Here is a 22,914-nt window from a genome sequence, read left to right as displayed (position 1 = left end):
AGAGACAATTAGTACTCGTTGTAAATTTCTCTAAAGTTTATAGCGACACGAGATCAAATGAAAATTAACTAATGTCAGTAAATTGTTTTAGCACTCTGTTAACGAGTCTATTTATTGTCATTTAAAGTTATTTTTGTTATAGTGGTCGGAGGCGAACGAGGTCCGTAGATACATGTGAATCATCTCCTAATGTATAAAACAACACTGAATAGAGATACCAGACATGAAGAGAGGCAGTGTGAGAGAGGAATGACGAGTGAGATAGGAGAGAGGAGAGTGAGACAACCATATACATGTGCATTCACTTAAATACAATATATTGAGTAAATTATATTTAATTTTGACTCTATGGATCTGAAATAAACGTATATGAACGCACCAAATCTATACGGGATTACACTCTGATTGGACGCACCTAAATGGAAGAAAATCCCCAAAATTAGTGTAATTCTTTTGGTACTTTTTGTACCACATCGATGGCTAACACTAAGAAATTTATATATTTATATAAATTATTATAATTTCATTTGCTAACCCATTATACTAATATAAAAACCAAAGATTAATATGTCTAGAATGAATTTTAGATCGGTCCGATTTTGTTTTTATTTTTATGGGATAGAGATCATGTTTTCAATAAATCCTCACCTAAAAAAAATATTTCGATAAACACATAAAATACAATAAATGACAAAAATACATCTAACAACAAAAATGAAACAATATATATATATATATATATATATATATATATATATATATATATATATATATATATTTGTGTCATAAATCACAAGATACCATATGTTACATTCTATAAGGCACAACAAGTTATGAAATAATTCAATTCCTATGAAACTTATGCCACAAGAGGCAAAAGTTCAATTAAAATTTCACAAATTATGTCCTAATAGACATTATTTAATTATTAATAAATTTATAAAATGCTCTAAATTTTTGTCCAGTGAATTATGTTAAAAAATACCTCACAACTCATGTTGCATATAAATTTACAGAACTTATATCGGTTAAGACTAAAGTACTCTAAACTTATATCAAGCAAATATAATTGGGGTCATAAATAAGAAAACTTTAATTTACAATTTTTATTGAATAAATATAAAATACAAAAACTAAAAAAGGAAAAATAGTAAAGACCCCCCCCCCCCCCAAAAAAAAAATTAAAAAAAATTGGGTCAACCCATGGAAAAACTTCAATATTTTCTTGCACAATTAAAGTTTGATATCTAGTTTAAATGATATCCAATAAAAAAAATTTAATCTCTATTGGTCAATGGTCATAGGTAATTAACATCAAATATATTAGAAACTAACTAGTTATTTTCTTATTTAATAGAAGATTGTTTTCTTAAATTCATAAAATAATGTAATATTGACTGGATTATCATAATAATTATTTTTACTCCTATATATAGATTGCAACCATGGCTATACAATTCATTCAACATTCTCTTTATAATATAATAATTATCAAGTAGAAATGGCAAAAGTTTTAGTTTACTACTATCTCCTTCTTGTCATCACATATTTCTCTGGTTTGTACATCAAAACTCCTTTTTTTACAAGTTTTATATTTAAATTTAAATTACTTTCTGTTTATATTTTATCTATTTTATCATTAACATGATTTTCAGAATATCTTATTAGATAAATTTTATCTGTATAAATACTACTTATATTTAAATATAATCACAATTTAATGAGCGTTTGAATATAAAAATCATAAAATCCGAAGAAAATATATCCTGATATTTGTTTTCAACCTAAGTGGAAAATGATATTCGAAAATCAGAGTAGATTGGATTTTAGCGAGTGATTTCGATCGTGAAAACAAACTCTTTTGGGGTTTTTCAACCTTTTAAAAATTCTAAAAACTTATAACAATTCTATATTCAAAACAACTTTTCGTAACAAAAAATTGGAAAAAAAGTAAAAAACTATTTTATTTGTAATACTACTTGTGTAATACAATCACAATTTCTTCATAGATAGAATGCTTGTGTCTACATTATTTTGTGCACGTTTAATACTGAAAGTCATAAATCTCAGACAATGTTAAATGATATATTTATGTATTCTGACGTTTTTTTTTTGTTTTTTTTTTTTTAGTTCTCAACCCTACTATTGCTAAGGAATGTGATACACCAGTTTATGACATACAATGCAAAGACACCAAGGATTGTGTGCCAATTTGTGATGAGAGATTTCCTGGTCCAGTATTTCCCAAATCTTGTATGGGGGGTGGTTCAGTTTGTATTTGTGCCTATAATTGTTAAAAAGGCTTATTTTAAGTGGATGAATTATTCAAAATATTATAAAACTCATCATTTATTTGATTTAATAAATTATAAGGTTAATGTTTTATGATCAAAGTTTATTATTATTTAATTTTACAACAAGTTATACATCATACTATTGTTATCTTCTTATTAATTGATGGATGTAGTGTATTGGGTGTAAATTTTTGATATATGAATATTTTGGTTCGAATTTATGGAAATTCAGTAGAAATCTCTATTTATAGTAAGAAATTATAAAATACATTGTACATTAACAACTAAATTTAATGGAAATTAAAGAAAAATAATCTTTAAATTTATTTGTTGTTAATGTAAATAATTATATTTGCACTTACTTACCTTTTACTACTATACTATTTTGTTTAATTAATTTAAGCCTCTCAATTTTATTTTTTATTAGACAATAGCATTTTAATTAACATATTCAAAATGATTTAATATGATGAGTTTGCAGCAAAAAGTGAAGCTTTGACCAATACAAAAGTAAAATAAGAGGTAAAAATATCCCTAACATTGAAAATCAAACCATTTTTATGAGTCATTCATAGATATATCACATGTTATATTGTATTTCAAAACTCATAAATTATATTAATTTATGAGGCATAATTAAACGATAAAATTTATAAAGTTTTCTAAACTTATGACGATCTAAATAATTGTGCAAGCAAATTAGAGTTATAGATCACTTTTAAAATGTTTTCTTGTCTCTATTGTTTTCACAAGTTTCACACTTCTCAAGTCGTCTATGACACCAAAATGCTCTAAAAATATTTTTAGTTCACAAATATTTATTAAATAAGCAATAGATACAAAAATCAAAGCTTATGATATTTAAGGAAAAATATTAAACACCACCAAAAATTGGGTCAATCCGCGGAAGAACTTCAATATTTTCTTTCACAATTAAAGAAAAACTTCAATATTTTCTTGCACAATTAAAGAAAAATTTCAATATTTTCTTGCAAAATTAGAAAAACTTCAATATTTTCTCATACAATTATAGAAAAACTTCAATATTTTCTTGCACAATTAAAGTTTGATATCTAGTAAAACAATGTGACTTTGACCGAATTATACTCATCCCGTCCATTTTTATTTGTCTGTTGCTCTTTTTCAAAGTAAATTTGACTAATTTTCAAAGTTAAATTAGATTACATTAATTTGATATTTTAAACAAAAAATTTAAATATTCAAAAACTATATAAAAGTACTATAAATTGCAATATTCTTTATATCAACATCATGAAAAAATACATCTTAATTAAACTGTTGGTCAAAGTTCTTATAGTTTGACTCTAAAAATAGACAAATAATAGTGGACGGAGGAGGGTGTAACAATTTGATTAGTTTAACACTATATAAATAGTATATATATTAGAACCATGGCCAAATAATTCATAATATCCTCTCCAAAAGCAAAAGCACAATTAATCAAAGCATAAAATATGGCAAAAGTTTCAGTCTACTACTCTCTTCTTCTTATCATCATGTTTTTGTTAGGTTTGTTCATTAACTCTCTCATTTTTATTTTTATTTTTTAAAAATATTTTATCATTTATATTTTAGCTATTTTTTGAGTCGAACGTTTATCAAAATTGGATTTTCTTTAATTGATTCGATAATATTTTTTTTTTGTTATAGTCCTTGACGGGACGATTGCTCAAGACCATCAAGTTAAAGATTTGCAATGTGCTTCTCCAATCTTCAACATAAAATGCAAGGTGGATGAAGATTGTATGCCTAGTTGCAAGGATAAATATAAAGATAGATTAATTAACGCAGGTTGTATACTGAGTCCAGATAAACCTGATCGTATTTGTCTTTGTGGCTACTATTGTAGAAGGCTTTTGAGAAATTAAGAATCCAAATGTTCAAAACACATATGAAACAACATAAATGTTACAATAGTTTCTTTCATCAAAATGTCAAAATGAATACATTACTAATTTAATTGCATGCAAATGCTCTTGGTATTATCCTCCTTTTATTTAGTGAATGTGGAGCATGCTCTTTTCATTTTATTTTTGTTTTAAAAAAAGTTAGGGATGTTAAATAAACGGATTTACGAATCAAAATATGTTTTTGAGTTAATAATTGGCTAGTCATTCTTTCACTTAGAAATTATGAGGAAGGATTTACGAATCAAAATATGTTTTTGAGTTAATAATTGGCTAGTCATTCTTTCACTTAGAAATTATGAGGAATTATCTAATCGTACAGATATTTTTATCATATTTAATAATTCTTCCTATAATTTGAAATAATTACATTTTATCTCTTTAATTAAACTTCATAACATATTCAGTAGACAAATACATCAATATATATATATATATATATATATATATATAAGGAGCCGAGCAAGATTTATTTATCTATCTGAGATACATGTGAATTATACTATATATACATTAGATACATATACGAGATACATGTAAGTTATACTACATATGTATTAGATACACATCGAAAAAAGCAAATTGTTGATACAATATAACCACTCCAAAAATATACTTAATCATAATGGTGTAATAGCATAATTTAATTTGAGGGTGTACACTTCTACTTTGAACAAACGATTTGTATATTTTTAATATTACTTTACTGATGATATGTTACTATATTTAATAATGTCAAATAGATGTTAACGAATGCCATTATTTTAAGTTAAAATTGCTAATTAAAATATTGAGTTTAAAATATGCCAATTCTAAATAACAGATGTATGTTCATGTCAATCTTTCACCTTATACAAAACGAGTTTAAAAAAAGAAAAAAGAAAAACGGGTCACAAAAAATGTTCGATTCTTGAATTAACAAAATATTTATTGGAATTTCGTCATGAATAAAGTTGAATTTTGATCACGATCGTAAATATATAAAACCCCTTTATATAGGTATATATCGTGACTTGGAGGTATTTTGGTTTCCAAGTAATTCTAGTGGATCGTAAACTTGAAGAAAATTGATTGAACCTCTCTTGTCAACTTAACATACTAATTCGAATATAATAAGACAGATCTAAGTCATATAATTTTAATTTAAACATTAACTCAATTCTATTAACCAATAATTTGACCAGACTAATATTCACAAATTCATAATTTAATATAGATTATGATAAATATTTGATGAAGTTAAACAATATATTTATCCTAGATCTTGTATGGGAGGTGGTTCTGTTTGTATTTGTGCCTATAAATGTTAAGTGAATTAATTCAACAAAATGTTACTAAACTAATTATTAGTATCATATTATAAAGTTGATGTCCTATGGTTAAAATGACTATTATTATTATTTAATCTATTGTTATCTTCTTATTTATTAGTGGACGTAGTTTTCAGAAAAACCACTAATTTTTTATAAGTAGAATAATTCAGTTGGAATAGAAAAAGGGGATTAATTAGGTTTGAAAAAAATAACCTGTATTATTTAAAAATTACATAAGAAACATATACTATAAATCACAAACAATAGAAATGTAATTGACTTTTGAAATTAATATAATTGACTTTTGAAATTGTATTAATGCCACATAAACTAAAAAGATAAAACATTATTTCTTGAAAATTATGTAAAGAGTGTTATAAAATCACAATAATTAATAATTTAAAATATTTTTATAAATTATATAAATATTTAGATAACTTACAAAATTTTATTTGTGTCACATAAATTAAAATAAACAATGTAATAAGTACTCTCTATGTCTCAATTTATACGACACATTTCATTTTTCGTGAATCAATTAATTTAAATTTGACCAGGAATTTGCGCATAAAATGTCCTTCTTTTTGCAATACATTGAAAACTACAGAAAAAAAATGCATTAGTCACAATAATAGACAATTCTAAATATTTAAAAACTCATAAAAAATAAAATTTATTATTTTATTTATCAAATGTAAATTTGTTTAAAACATAAAATTCAAAATATTTTATATAAATTATATCAAAAAAATAACATATATTAAATTCGTAATAATATATCATGTCTTATCTTAACTATAGGAAAACAAACACTAAGTATGCCTACCACATAATAAAAATTTGAGACCATAGTATATACAGACATTTTTATTTTTCAAATAATATTTGATACTCGATATTCGACATTCATATCGAAAACTCGAAAAGGTTAAAAAGGAAACACCAAAGTAAGAATAGGGTTTTGTGAAGAACCCCACACAGCGAAAAAAATTGAAGCAGTTCATTTGCAATAGAGAACCCAGGTATATATATATATATATATCTTCGTGCGTAATTGGAGTTAGATTTTTGTTCAATTTCAGCTCAATTGATTTCTAGGGTTTTAATTTTTCTGTTAAAAATGGTATCTTTTGTTCAATTTCAGAAAAATGTCAGGAAAAGACCATGATTATCGTATATTTGTTGGAGGTTTAGCTTGGGATGTTACAGACCGTCAACTCGAAGGAGCTTTTGGCCGTTACGGCAAAATTATCGATTGTCAGGTTCGTAGTTTTCATAAGATTCAGTTTTCATTGTAATTTATGCGAAAAAAATGCAATTTTTAAAGGATTTATTTGTCTATGTATGTGTACTGTGTGTTCTTATGCTGATTTAGATCTTTTGATGATGTTTTTGTAGATTTTTTTTTATGTATACACATTTTTTTTCAAATTTATTGTAGTTTTTTAGGTTCTTTTTCCTGCATTTTTTGTTAAAAAAATCATGTATATCGGAAACTGCCTTTCTACCTTTATAAGTTGGTGTAAGTTTGTGTATGCACGTCCCTCTTCAGGCCCGACCTTGTGTGATTTCGTAGGTTATGTGGTAATGTTGTTGTTGTACTTTTTTATGCATTTTGAGCAAGTTTGGGAAAATAAACTACCTTTGGGTTTTTCTATGAAGATTATGACCTTTTGGTCTAGTATGCAGGGGTTATTTTTCCTGAAAATGAACTTCAAACATAATTTTTCCGGAAAAGAACTCCTTTTTCGTAAAGCTTGGAACGAACAATGTTAAGATAATAAAATCTTACTAGTTTGTCTAAAAGAAAATAATTTGTATGTATTGTAGGAACCCTGAACAGGTATTTGTGGAATGATTGCAAACTTTGTTTGTCTGAAGTTTGATGTATACATGAACTTAAGCACTAAAGATAGTTTTGTGTTTTTCTCTCTTCATATGCTTTGTGGTGCTATGCTTTATGGGGGAGTTTGTTGGGTTAATCTTCAACTTTGCAAATCAATTGTATTGCTTCAAGTTGATGTTTACTCATGTCTATTTCCAACTTTTCATTTCATTTTAATCATTTATTAATTAATTTTTTCCTTTAATATTTCTGGATCTGGTTATGCCAGTTAATGGATTTGAGGTGCTTTAGATGGAATTGTATGAGGAAGGATTTTTGTTCATTGGAATGTGAAGTTGCTGGACATAAATACTTGATTCCTTCAGCAGCTTGATTTTGAGGTTTCACTTGCTAGACTATCCGAAAATGCTTAGATCAGCTGCATGTTAACAACGTGAAGCACTATTGGTTTCTATTGCAGCAGTGATTTGCTCAGAAATGCGTCTCTATGTTGAGTGCTGCTGATTCACAATTCTGCTCTGGTTCAGCCATTAGCTAATTGTATGGTGTAGTAATTTCAAGGGACATTTGTGTTTTGGACTTCATGGAAAATGATTGGAATATGTGGAGACTGAGTGCGCATCATAGGTGGTCTGTTTGGTGGAAGCACCATTAATTTTAAGACTTTTTCCTCAATTAATGTTAAACATATAGGCATAGCATTCAAGTGGCAGTAACTATCCTCTAAATATGTTTAATTTCGTGACACATGTCAAATGGGGGCATAGAGGAGGTAAGTTAGCTCTTGATGTAAGGTGCTTAAATTATAAGAGGCAAGTTAGCTCTTGACACGTATCAGTTGCAAGCAACGGTGGCATTCCTGCTAATAAGAGGTTAAACTAAGAGATGAATTTTGAATATGCAATTTAGCTCAGAGTCTAGTTCCCATATTTCTTCAAGTTAAATTGGTTGACAGTTTCTGTGAACGGGGCATGTTGTTCTTGAAAGCTAGCAGGACCAGTCTGATCGAAGGTTAATGACATTCTCTTACTAGAATTTCTATGTCAATTGTTATGATGAGCGCCCACCAGATATATAAGCCCCCAAGTGCCTTTGCATGGTAGCAGCACTTTCTTTTTTAGTCAATCTTCCAACTACGGTTTGCTACGTTGTTTCTAATTCGTGATCTGTGAGGTGTATTTGTAACAGTAAGACGTTCTTTTGAATGGTCAGTGGCATACATGAGATAATAGCTTGGGTACTGGAATTCATGAGAGAAACACAACAACCTTCTTGTGTTTCCTGTAAAATTACTGGAATGTTAAACTTCTACTTTCCCATTTATAACTACGACAGTCGACGGATCTGTATTAGACGACATCCAGCGGTACCTGTTCTTTGCTCTACAGAAGTTTCAGGGAAAGAGGTGAGAGCTATGTGGTACTTAGCTGATCTCCTGCCTTCACGCGAGCCACTTTCAAGATTGAACTTGATTCTCTATCCATTTGAAGACCTTTCGAAGCTGGTGTACACAGAATCTTGATGCACTTCTGTTTCATTCCCTCTTGATTGCTCATTCTGTTTCACTTGGTGGTTTGCCACTGTCAGGATTGAATGTGATTCTTGATTTCTTGACCTTCTTGAAGCCCTTTAGAAGCTGTTGCGTGCAGTATCTGGATTCACTTCTGTTTCATTCTCCATGTAGCTAGCTCTTTCTGTTTTATTTGGTTGTTGAATGATCGGTTTGCTCTTGTGAGATGTTCTTCTCTTGAGCAACTGCATTGTCTTCCATATCGTGGACCACCAGATGACGCCTCTGAAGACTCAGGAGTTGCGTTGCTCAGCCAAGTTAGCAGCTTCAGAGTGTTAAGTTTCATGGATTATTGCTATAGATTAGTTTATTAAGATTTTGCCCTGTTCCCCCTGAAATGCATTTCAAAGGCTCAAAGTGGGATTAGTTCTTTTGAGTTAGCTTTATCTGCTTTGATGCCTTGCTAGCAGATGGCGTAAGTGGGAAGGTAAAAAGTTTCTAGTAGGGTTCTCCTAATCAGGATTAATTGAGGCTTGTGCTGGAAAGGATAGCTGAATGAAGATCAGTATTTTGAACAGTTACTGAACAAAAAAACAAATGATGTTCATGAGAAGTTTTCCCAAGGAAACTTTTGCAATATGCTTTGTCAGGATGGTCAACTCTTTGAGTGGTAAGCTGTGTTTGTATGGTTAGCCATCTGTTCTTAGACATACGCCTGCGATACTTTTGCTCGTTACTCATTAGTCTGGTTGAAATATATGAAAGAAGTTTATGGATCCATCCCAATTGGCATAGTTAAGATTTATCCAAGAGGTTAGGAAGCCTTCTTGTTTGGTTTTGTTGTTTTAGCTGTTAATGGTACTGATTATTCTGGATACATGTGGTCTGAGTGAAATAATCTGCAGACCTGCAGATTTCTGCTGCCCAAGTAAGACTTCCTCCGCCAAAGTAACTTTATATTCCTAATCTTGTTTAAAAATATGCTTTAACTTCTCTCCTTTTCATACTAATTAAGTGATTAAGAAACTTAACAGCAGTCCGGGTTTACTACTTCTCATTTGCTTACCTATGCTTTGCGCAGTTGCATGCGTAGTTGTATAGTTGGTATTAACTGGGGAATTGGAGTATATATTGAGTAATGTAAAATATTTAAAGTTGAATGCCAAGTTTACAAGCAACCATGAACTGGAAGAGCTGTCTAATGACGTCACTCTAGCCACTAAGTGGGCAGAGTGATGCATTAATAAGATGTGTGGTGTTCATTATATATATACGTGATAAATATATCATCTAGAAGAAGATTTCATGTGATAATTTCAACACTACACCACAATATCATGACATTCTTTTTTGGTTAAAAATATTAAAAAGAACATATAATTTGATTTTTCCATGTGAATAGCTAGAATATCATGATATTGTGATAATGTGTTGAAATGTAGCAATGATGAGAGTTTGTTGCCTTGGAAGTTCTAGCATACCTTGTCATGCATGACCAAAACCAACCACTTTCTCCATTCAAACTTCACTGCATTAAATGTAGATCATCAAGTTGAAAGTGGAGGGATTTAATAGAGATCCCTGGAAATGGTCTGAAGCATTAAGGAAAGGAATGTACCTTTCATTTTGTTTTCATAATTAACTTTTGTAACTGTTGTGAGGTGCTCCAGATTGAATCTTCCTATGACTATTGGAGTTCTTTGTGTATTTTTGCGTTTTTTGGACTTAAATTTTGAGTTGAATTGTTGGCTACTCAATTTGAACTATTGCTCTTGCAAGGTTTAGATCATGTCAAAGAATGCTCTATTTTGTTTTGCTATCATTTTGCTAATTGAGAAATCATCAATAATTCTGGTCAGTAATTTTCACTGTTTAATTCTCCAGAATTTGCATGTGAAAGAGGAAAGGTAAATGAAACTCCTCCTTTAGTGTGTGTTATATCTGAAGTCCTTCTCCACGTTATCAATTTGATTTTGTTCCTATTAGATATCATTGGATGTCGTGTGCTTGTATATTACTACAGGCTTCTAAGAGAGTTAATCTTTAGCTTGATGTGTTTGTCCTGTCCTAGTCTCTAAACTGTTAGCACTGTAGGTTATGCTGGATAGGGATACAGGGCGTCCTCGTGGATTTGGGTTTTTAACATTTGCAGACCGTCGCTCCATGGAAGATGCAATCAGAGAAATGCATGGCAGGGAGATTGGTGATAAGGTGATCTCTGTGAACAAGGCCCAACCAAAGATGAGTGGTGAGGATTCTGACCATGGCTATGGCGGTGGCTACGGAGGCGGTGGCAGGGGTAGCTACAGAGACAGTGACAGGGGTAGCTATGGTGGTGGTGACAGGGGTAGTTATGGTGGTGGTGACAGGGGTAGGTACGGTGGTGGTGGTGGTGGCCGTGGTAGCTACGGTGGTGGTGATAGGTCAGCAGGGCAAGACAATTGCTTCAAGTGTGGCCGCCCAGGCCATTGGGCTAGAGACTGTCAACAAGAAGGTGGTGGCCGTGGTTCACGTGCATTATCCCCCCCTCCTCGATCAAGGTTTGGTGGAGGTAGTGCACGTGAGGATCGTTATGGCAGTGACCGTCGGTATACAGATGATCAATACGACAGAGGCCATTATGTTGATAAGGAGCGCTATGATAGCAAAGATGATAGATATGGAAGCCGTGATCGATTTGCCAATGACAGGTGTGATATTTTCTCTATTCTTGCTTGGTGCTACAGATCTAATCCCCCCCCCCCCTCCCCCGCCCCCACATGTTACCAAAAGTGACTTCTTATGATATTTAGGCACCCTGCTGGTGGTGATCGTTTCGCGGACAACAAGTATGGGGTTTCTGACCGATATGCTCAGAACGGTTCAGGCAAAGAGAGGGGTTTCGACAGGGATGTAGGTCCACGATATGGTGACAGATACTCCAGTGGAGGACCAGCACGCTACGAGGGGAAAAGCATCAGAGACAGAGCAGGACCATATGATCAACCTCGTAGGGGAGGAGGACGTCCACCCGCCGCTGCCTTTGACCGTTATTGAAGTGCTAAATCGTTGATGTATTAGACTATCCATGCATGAATTTTAGCTGTCCTTTTAAGTATCTTGCACCTTTGGTTAAGTTATCTCTTGAGATGTAAAAATGTTGAAAGTTGTATCAACTTTGGTAGGGGAAAACTATATCTTCGTTTTATATTATATTGCTAGAAAAAACCTTCTGCATTTTTGTTTTTTACTGTTAAACAAAAATAACTCCTCCGTGTCTATCGAAAACAGTCTCTCTACCTCACAAAAGTAGGCGCAAGGTTCGCATAAGTTTTATTATCTTGATTAGTATGTCTCTTTTTCTTGTTTGTCTGATGGAATATTACTTTTCATGTTTGGTTTAAAGAGCGCTCTTTCCGTTGAATGCAAAATAACGGATAGCTATGAGATGGTTGAGACTTCAATAACTACTTAACGATATAGGAATAAGTTGATAAGATCTCTATATACTTTATCCTTTGGAGATTTCATTCGTAGAATTTTACGAGATATATAATGTTCAAATGCATACCAAGTGTTGAGGAACATATAGATAATATATTATCACTTATTTAATCTTGGGTAAATTGATTAGAAACTAGTAAATATTAGTGTATTTAGTAGTAATGTGTAACTGTTACTTCTAGACATTTTGCTTTGTCTAACAAGTATTTGTATTTCTTATTGAATAAAATTTGATTAGATAAAAATTAGGTGTTACGTCCAGCAAAAGATTACGTGAAAGAAAAAATAAATATTAGAAGACTTGTATTACTTAACATTACTCTGTTCATCAAGATTGAAATTGTAATTTGACCTAGTACAACTTATATAAAGAGTTCCAATTTTATTAAAGAACCTTTTTAACATGTTTGGCAAGAAGTTTCGCATTCAAGTTTCAGAATAAAATCGTTTTTGATAAAAAAAAATGTTATCTCTTTGGTGATATTTTCAATGTAAACTCAAATTAATTGAACTTTAAATAGATACGGAACATCGAGTGAGATGAGAAAAAAAAATTAATATAAAAAAATACAAAGTATAATGCACATGGATACCTAGTAAACTATCATTTTTTTAAAGTGTGAATTAGTCACTCTCAGAGAGTGAACAAGTTGACAAGTGTATATAGACTATATATTATATACAGAGTGTTTGACTTGCTTCAATCTTGTTCTAATTACTATATAGAGAGAAGCGGAGTTAAAAAATTATACAAATTTTGTAATCAAAACATGATTTTTTAACATACATCAAAATTTTGTAATCGAAACATGATTTTTTTAACATACATCAAAATTAGTGGATCATGTAAATTTCGTAATCGAAATGCTATCTTCATCATCGATAATTATGCAAGTAGGCAAAGCAATATAGTCCTAACATAAAGTTTGTTTTATCTCCTAATAAAAGTTTGAAATATTAGGTCTTGCAACTTTTGAAATATCAAATTCAAAAAGGATACAACTAGAACCATATTATTATTATTATTATTATTATTATTATTATTATTATTATTATTATTCTTGGAGTACATCATTTTCTATTTCAAAAATGGAAAATATATGAATATAAAGCTAGGAATATTTTCCACAATTGCTGCAAAAGTTGTGTCTATATATCAAATTCAAAAAGGATATCACTAGAACCACTTTATTTTTTACAATATTTTCAACTTTTATATATATATATATATATATATATATATATATATATATATATAATATGCATGTTTTGACTCAATGTATTGTTTACATTGTGTATATATATATATATATTTGTATTTATCCTTATATTCCTTGTATTTTTCCTAGTGGTCCATTATATGTTAGTGGGGTGGGGTGATTCCATCTCCATTGGGTAGCCCTTCAAGTGCTGATAGATCGCGAGTTTCTTTATTTTTTATTAGCATGGATCGAACATGATCTTCAGATTGCGAGCTTCTCTATTTTTTTATTGGCATGAATTGAACATGATCTTTAGCTGAGTACATACATATGTTGACTTCGAAAAATCTTAGTAGGATGGTTTAGAAAAGATGCAGTGTGCTTAGCTTTTTCGAACTATATTATGTAAATATAGATTTTTAAATGTTATTCAAATATAGATTTTTAAAATACACTCACGCGAACTATGTTAAACTCAAAATCTAATGTTTATTTATATATTACTCAATTTTACAGCTACAATATTAGACTTACGTTTAAGCTTTGCAATAACTTAATTTACAAAAAATTAGAGTGAAGTCTAACGCTTTTTCAAGTATAAAATTTTTAGTTTGATTCAAAAGAGATGTATAATTTAAAAGTTCATAAATTAAAAAAAATAAATCATTTACTAAATAATTAATTTTATTTATTAATCATGTTACTTGTTATTTTCATTTTATTTGATATGATGAATGATGATGCTATAATAACATCATCTTTTTGTATGTTCTTTTACTTCCTTGGACTACTATATACTAAAATTGCGTAACTACTAGGGCATTGACTATGTAGAAGAAAAATAATACATACATTATAGTATTTTTATTATTTGTTTTAGAGATTCTAAGTACTTACTCCAGGAAACAAATTCAATAAAATATTAAAATATTTTGATTCCTTGTTAAAATATGTGGCTGCTAATTTTATTATTAATTAGACATAACAAAACTACTTCTCAAGGTTTGATCAGATGACAACCTAATCCTTAATTAACTTGATTAATTATAGTAATTATGGATCAATTATACAACTAAAAAAAATCTAATCTACTTTATCTAAACTAAGGGTGTGTTCGGTACGAAGAAAAATATTTTTTCTACTAAAAAATTTCTGTCTAGAAAATATACATGATTCGTAGTTATTTTTCTTGTATACGATATATAATTTAAACAAATACTATGAGAGCTAAGAGTGTGGGTGGAAGAATGGATATGAACAGTGGTGTACGCATAATTTTTCATAAACGGTTAATAGGGTTGCGCACCAAAATAGGATTATGTATCGATCGATTCGATTTGATTTTAAAGTTTATCGATTCGATTTATTGGTAATTGGTATGAAGACGAAGTCATGCTTGTTGAATGGTGTGGAGGATAAGATCAACGTGGTTATGAAACTTATTTTTCATATTTTTGTTATGAAAATTAATTTTCTTAATTTTAAAGACTTATTTAGAGAAAAAAATACTCTAATAAATGAAACATGAAAAAATTAAAAAAATATTTTATTTACGAAAAACACCCTATCGTGTTTTCAAACATCTTAAAACCCCACTAATTATAGTCACATGTAGACATAGATAAGATCAATTTGACCCAACAATAGGAATTAGTAAGCTAAACAACTTCATTAGGAAAAGTAGTTAACTTCTCCAAGAGAAATTAATTAAGTAATTAAATGATTGTATTTTAAAATAGAAATTTGCTTTTTCCCCTACAAAATAGGAAAAATGTTTAAATAATTAATTTACTTGACCGACCATTGGGTATATGGGAGTTGAATGACAAATTGACAACTCTTTTCCAGCAATGTAGCAAATTATATATATTGTTACGCGGAATTCGAGATAATACGAAAAAATATAAATGCGAAAAAAATAAGATAATAGATTTACGTGGTTCACCAATAAATTGGTGACGTCCACGGGAAGAGAGGGAGCAGTTTTATTATGGAAAGGCAAGAACAGAATACTGAATAGGGTTTGTCATAGCGTCTATATATAGTGCTAAGCTACGATCTAACAGGCTTGAGCCCAAAATACAGAATTGACAGATAATTAAGAAATATTGGAAATTAAAGAAATATTGGAAAATTATATTAAAATATTAGCAATATTGGAAGGTCAAGAAAAAAAATGCTCTTATTTTAAGAAGAGTATTTCTTTTTATATTTTTTTACAATTTTATCAAAATTGTGGAACCCGTTTTATATACACCCTAATAGTTTTAAATTTTATAATTATCATTATAAACAAATAAATAATAATCTTCAAGTGTATTTATACAATTACATAGAGGGTGCATTACAAAACAAATTATCTAAATATAACATAAACCTTTGAGATTATGAAGAAAGCTATAAAGGTCGGATGGAGTTAGAAGTTTAAATATGAGTTCAATTAAATTAGTATTATATTAAAAATATTTTCTAATCTTAATTAATTAAAAATAATAGTTTAAATTTTAATTTCTTAAAAAAATGAACATTTTTTTATAAATATCTATAAACTTTATAAATATTAAATACAATAATAATTAACTATGTCGATAAGACTTAACTAACACATCTTTCTTAATACGCCTATTTGTTAGAGCTAAATATAATATATTTATATTTTAAAAAATATACATCTATAAATATTAAATTTTAAACTCAGTGATTATTAAGCATGTAATCTTTTTTGTTTGATCTTTTACTTCCTTCGACTATTATTGTGTAACTATTAAGGCATTGACTATATCTATAAAAAAAAAAATTATACGTAAATAATATTTGTTAGAGATTCTACCAAATTATAGAATTTAATATTTTTGATTCCTTGCTACTAATAGTCTACATGTAGGTCATAATGGAATTTAAAATATGTAGCTAAAAATTAATTAAACATAACATGATTCATCATAAACAAAAATATCAAATTTGGAGTTGATTTAGATCAATTTGATTTTATGATTCTTTTTTAAAACTCTAAATAATTTTTCAGAATTTGTAAACAATTTAATTCATATTTTCAAAATAAATATATATTAAAAATAACTTATTTATGGTTGTATTAGGTATAATATAATTTTGGTATTATATAATTATGGTATGAATATTGCAACCTAATTTGAAGAATCATTCACATGACAACCGATGTGAATGTGACCAACAATCTTTAAAATCATAATTAAGACCAAACTAAATGAATAAAAAATAATTATATTTTAATCAATTTAATTAATTAGGTGTAGATTAATCCAACCAAATACACAGAAAATTAATATTATGTCTTTATCTATGTGCTGTATCCCAGATTTTTTGGGATAATTATGAGAATCATTCAATTAAAAATTTCAGTCTTATATCTTTTTTTGGAAAAAAATCATATATTAATAGTTTGTTTAGTCATTAAAAACATCACATCAATAATTATCGCATAAACAGAATATCCAATTTTATAGATTGGATCCTAATAAATGTATGAACCAGTAAATAATCTACCACCTATTTAATTAATAAAATTAAGTCGCACGTTGGACAAAGGTTTATTTTGGATAGCAGATCAACAAATGAAAATCGAGGCATCACCGTTTGCGGGAGCAGTAGAGATATCAATATGATGTCTGCTGACTTAAGGAAATTGTCTGAACCACAGAAAGGATTGGAAGCGGCTGAGCACATTCCATCCCACAAGAGTCAAGCCCTTCAACGGGTTGCAATTTCATAACTTATTAAAAATAGTGATATTTTTAATCGTAAAGGACAATCCGTGTTTAATAGGTCAAAAAAATAGAAATTTTTATCCGAAAATTAATGTAAGGATAACTAGGGTCCAATATATAAAAAAAGAAGGGATAATGCACATTCGAGACACCCTTATACTATACTAAGGTCCTATTATCCTAAACTTATTTTATAAATGATTTTCTATCCCTTTTCCGCCTACGTGACACTATCTTGTGGGTCCAACATGTGTTGACATTTTTTTTCAAACTAGTGTTACATAGGTCAAAAAGGAGTTAAAAATTATTTATAAAATAAGTTCAGGGGTAATAGAATCTTATTAAATGTATTTTTGAAATTTCAGACATATATTGAAGAATATTTATACATTTTCCAAAAAAACACAAATTTAAGTCATTTTCAATACATCAGTGATAATCCATTTATATTTTTAGTTACGATCATTGTAAATAAAATAAAAATGAAAATATCTACTTTGTTAGGGGGTTTTAAGTCTAAAATTGTTTCCAAATAATTGACTATTTTATGATTAGTTATTACAAGGACCAATTCAAAATCACGTGTATGATTCATAAACTTAATCTTTACTTTTAGTCAAATAATACATATCTTTGAATTTATATTGATAATACTTTATACCACAAAAAGTATAAGTGATGATACGTATCGAATATGTGTTTTACTTGTCAATCGAAGGCTAGAAGAGGACGTGCTAGGTCCAGAGACCGATTCACAATTTAAAAAATATATATATATATAATTAGAAGGAAATTTTAGAACTTTTATAAATTTAATTTTTAGATTCTTACTGTTAACTTTTTTTACCTAAACAAATACAGGTTAACGATTAATTTTTTAAAATTATTTTAATGATTTTCATATATATATATATATATTATATATATATCCTACTGTGTTGAAATTCGAAAATAATGTGATTAGTTAAGTCAGTTGATTATATGATACATGGTCCACTTCTATTACTTTTAATATGTGTATATTTTGCCTAAATATATAAACTTTTACAATACTAAAAATAGAATATGAATTAAAGCAGGTCAAATTCAGAGATTTTGAAAGAACAAACCAAATAAAGAAAAAAGCAACACATAACAGTAATATTATAAGGGTATAGTTGCGTCGATGAAATCTAACAAAGATAATATATACGCAATAATTTATTAAAAAGTTATACGACCAATTTTAGCAAAGATCTTTATATTAAGACAAACATAAAAGATCGATGATATAAAATACAATAAAGTTGTTTATTTTCTATTCAAATTATAATTATGAGTTATTTTGTACTTGGTACCACTTCATCCAAGTTGTCTAAAATTGGAAATTAGCTGCCGACTTATGATTTGATAATTAATTATTTTTTGTGTTTTGTATTTATATTGAAATTGATTGAATTTAAATCATACTAAAAAGTTTCATATTAAAGGTAGGGGAGGAGTAAAATTTTAGTTAAGCGGTGTCAAAATATAAAAAAGTAAAATTGCGTAAAAGTCAAGAAATAACTATATATATATATTATTCAAGCTCTTATTAGTTTGTCCACTACAACAAAAATAATTATTAGCGATAATTAAATATTAATTGCTGCTAAATATGTATTTTTAGCAGCAATTAACACTCTTTACCTATGTCCCTAAAGTCTTTAGCGACATTGATTCTAATGACACTTAACTAATGTCGATAAAGACTTAAGCACTCTTTATTTTTAATATTTAATGCCGCTAAAAGTTATTTTTATTATAGTTAACCACTGATTAAAGGGTAAAACGCTTCCTAACAATTATCCGATCTCATATTTTCTAAGTGTAATTTGCTAATGAATATATGATTTTTAGAAGCATTGCATTTTAGCACTACTATAACAATATTATATCTAATGACAATTAAGTAATACTAATATTAATATTTTCTTTTATTAATTTAAATATTTATTGTTACGAAAAATTACTTTTTATGACAGTGAGAGCATATATTGCCTACAAATGAGATAGTACTAATTAATTAGTCGTTTTCTTCAAGAGATAAGTTTTCGACGTTTAAATTAAATGATAAAACGTAACAAGTTGATTGACCCTTAGATCTTTTTAAATTTTATTTTTATGGCCACATGTTCGATCAATAATGGACATTATATAATAGAATTTGTATATAATTTTTTTTTAATTTTACGTTTAAATAAATGAATGACACTTTTATAATCAAGATTTATAATAATGAAACTAGAACTACTTACAAGTTGCACATGTAGGGCACATATAGTTTTCATTGGTCGATGAGTATAACTAATTAATTACCCCACAATATTAAATATCCCGTATTTCATGATCATCCAAATAAAAATATATATAAAAATTGAGATCTCTTATCGACTTATAATTTAATCAGTATAATAAATCAACACATTATAAGTTGTTGTGATGATCTTCCATATAAAAAAAATCCTATAATATATCTAAAATCAAATTTTGTAATACTCATTCGAATAAAAATATATTATAGAAAATGAAATCTCATGCCAACTTATAATAACGATATAAAAAGTCAATTATTGTGTTGATCTTCTATATATGCCAAGATCATCTAATATAGCTAAAATCATATTTTTAATGAATTACAATATCAAATATCTCATATAAAATAGAATTGCTTCAATTATTTATTAAGACTAATAATTACAATTTTATCCTTCAATTTGATAGATTTTTTCTAAAATATATCTTTCTTTGTCCACCCTTCTTTCCAAGAAACTAGCTCAAGTCAACTATAAAGTCTATGTTTTGGACTACCCCACCTCCACCCCACCCCACCCCCACCATTAATAGGGTAATGTTGTATTATTATTATTTTAGGTAGGTTGTGGGGGGTGGGGGTGGGGGGGTTGCATGACTAGGGTAGGTGTTATATGAGGTCTATATAAACATGCACAATTTCATGTATACAACTACAAATGTGTGTGGCCAAATTTTAAGCATCTATAAATATCAATTCGATCAAAATATTCATCGATCATATTACAACATGACGATGAACTTATCTATCCGAGTCCTCGTGAGCCGATGGTTCATGGTGTTTGGAACCATGTTGATCCTATCAGCCGCGGGTGCCACCTACATGTTCGGTCTATACTCCGGTGACATAAAATCTTCCTTAGGATATGACCAAACTACCCTCAATCTACTAAGTTTTTTCAAAGATTTAGGGTCAAATGTTGGTATTTTATCAGGTTTAATCAATGAAATTTCACCCCCTTGGGTTGTTCTTTCAATTGGTGCTATATTAAATTTCTTTGGTTATTTTATGATATGGATGGCCGTTACCAAAAAAATGTCAACAAAAGTTTGGTTAATGTGTTTATATATTTGTATTGGTGGTAATTCACAATCTTTTGCTAATACTGGTGCACTTGTGACATGTGTTAAAAATTTTCCAGAGTCACGTGGTGCTGTTCTTGGATTACTCAAAGGTTTTGTTGGTTTAAGTGGTGCAATTATAACACAAATTTATCATGCAATTTATGGTAATGATTCTAAGTCATTAATTTTACTTATTGGTTGGTTGCCAGCTGTTATTTCTCTAGTATTTTTACGTACCATAAGGATTATACAAGTCGTTCGAATCACACACGAACTTAAAGTGTTTTATAGGTTTTTATATATGTCGCTTGTTCTAGCTGGATATCTCATGGTGATTATCATACTTCAAAAGAAATTTAATTTCACACAGATGGAGTACGGTTTGAGTGCAGCTCTAGTGGTATTCTTGCTTTTCCTACCACTTGGTTTGGTTATAAAAGAGGAAATCAATTCATGGAACGCGAAGAAATTAGCCTTGGATAGTATTTCCAAGGTCAAAGTTGTAACTGAAAACCCTAAAAGTGAGGGTCCTCAATTACCACTGCCAGCACCAGCATCAGCAGCAGCATCGGTTATTACTGACACGACTTTTGAGAAACAAGATTTGGATGGTATTGTTGAGGGGAAGTCAAAAAGTAGTTTTGATGTTGACTTCAAAGATTCAGAAGTTTCGATTTCTTGCTGGAAGACGGTTTTTCAACCGCCAGCTCGGGGCGAAGACTTTACTATACTCCAAGCTCTATTCAGTCTAGACATGTTGATACTATTTGTTGCTACAATTTGTGGAGTTGGAGGGACATTAACAGCTATAGACAACTTAGGTCAAATTGGGACATCACTAGGGTACCCTAAAAAAAGTATTAGTACATTTGTGTCCTTAGTAAGTATATGGAATTATTTAGGTAGAGTAGTGGCTGGTTTTTTATCTGAATATTTTTTGAAAAAATACAAATTTCCAAGACCTTTAGCCCTAACCATAACACTAATAGTCTCATGCATAGGACACATTTTAATTGCATTTAATGTGCCTAGTGGACTATATATTGCATCTATAATTATTGGATTTTGTTTTGGTGCACAATGGCCATTACTTTTTGCAATAATTTCTGAACTTTTTGGACTAAAATACTACTCAACATTATATAATTTTGGGTCAGTAGCAAGTCCAATTGGTTCATATGTGCTTAATGTAAGAGTGGCTGGTTATTTATATGATAAAGAGGCAGAAAAACAATTGAAGATATTGAGAAGAATAAGAAGAGAAGGTGAAGATTTGAATTGTGATGGAGTTGAGTGTTTTAAATTAGCTTTTATTATTATAACATTAGTTACTATTTTTGGGGCTTTTATTTCAATTATTTTAGTGATTAGGACTAGGAAGTTTTATAAGAGTGATATTTATAAGAAATTTAGAGAAGAAGCTAATAAGAATCTTGAGATGGAAATGACATTGGGACAAAATAGTACTAGTAAGGGGTAGATTAGGAATGAAGACAAAAATGTTGAATAGAAGAAAATGAAATTAAAGATTTATATAGCTTCTTTTTTTTGTAATATATAGTACAAGTATGAAATATATTTTTGATATTTTCCCTCACATGTATTTTCATTTACTTAATTTTGTGTATGTTGTATTGTTATAGCATCTTACGTTCGAACAAGTTATAATAATATCATTATTATTAGGGATAATGCCCAAGTACCCCCTCAATCTATGCCCAAAATCCCAGAGACACACTTATACTATACTAAGGTCCTATTACCCCTGAACTTATTTTATTAATCATTTGTTACCCCTTTTCGTCCTACGTGGCACTATCTTGTGGGCCCAACGATGGTTGACTTTTTTTTCAAACTAGTGCCACGTAGCCAAAAAAGGGGTAGAAAATTACTTATAAAATAAGTTCAGGGGGGAAAATAGGACCTTAGTATAGTATAAGTGTGTCTCTGAGATTTTGAGCATAGGTTGAGGGGTACTTGTGCATTATCCCTTATTATTATTATAGAGTACGAAATCAGTTCAGATTGAAAATTATTTCAAACAACATACTTAATCTTTTTTCTCAACGAAAAAGGAAAGGTTAACAACTCAGACTAAAAATATTGTTAGTGATTGACCGAAATAGAGAAAATTAAAATAAACTTGGTAGGTAGGCTTTAAATTTTTATTAAAAAAAGATTGTATATATATAATAT

General features: G+C 29.2%; 2 protein-coding genes across 4 annotated transcripts; both read left to right on the top strand.

Annotated features, from left to right (window-relative positions):
* The first annotated feature begins 6,377 nt into the window (after positions 1-6,377).
* On the top strand, positions 6,378-12,107 carry LOC101265498 (glycine-rich RNA-binding protein RZ1C). 3 transcript variants are annotated; one of them, XM_069291334.1, is made up of 5 exons: positions 6,378-6,557; positions 6,680-6,797; positions 7,650-9,561; positions 10,986-11,581; positions 11,684-12,107. In XM_069291334.1, the coding sequence occupies exons 4-5, from the start codon at positions 10,989-10,991 to the stop codon at positions 11,925-11,927; spliced, it is 837 nt and encodes a 278-aa protein (XP_069147435.1). In that variant the 5' UTR covers positions 6,378-6,557; positions 6,680-6,797; positions 7,650-9,561; positions 10,986-10,988; the 3' UTR covers positions 11,928-12,107. The 3 variants fall into 3 exon arrangements, with proteins under 3 accessions (XP_069147435.1, XP_004250041.1, XP_069147436.1); XM_069291335.1 differs by having other exon boundaries at positions 6,412-6,557; positions 7,650-9,819; XM_004249993.5 differs by lacking the exon at positions 7,650-9,561.
* An 8,203-nt stretch (positions 12,108-20,310) lies between these two features.
* LOC101265191 (protein NUCLEAR FUSION DEFECTIVE 4-like) lies at positions 20,311-22,315 on the top strand. The gene has a single exon (XM_004249992.5). It carries the CDS (start codon positions 20,384-20,386, stop codon positions 22,196-22,198), a length of 1,815 nt encoding a protein of 604 aa, XP_004250040.2. The 5' UTR covers positions 20,311-20,383; the 3' UTR covers positions 22,199-22,315.
* The last annotated feature ends 599 nt before the right edge of the window (positions 22,316-22,914 follow it).

Source organism: Solanum lycopersicum, chromosome 11, assembly GCF_036512215.1.
Source record: "Solanum lycopersicum chromosome 11, SLM_r2.1".
Taxonomy (NCBI): domain Eukaryota; kingdom Viridiplantae; phylum Streptophyta; class Magnoliopsida; order Solanales; family Solanaceae; genus Solanum; species Solanum lycopersicum.
Note: the sequence above shows the minus strand (reverse complement) of the source record. Positions and strands in the feature narration are given on the sequence as shown.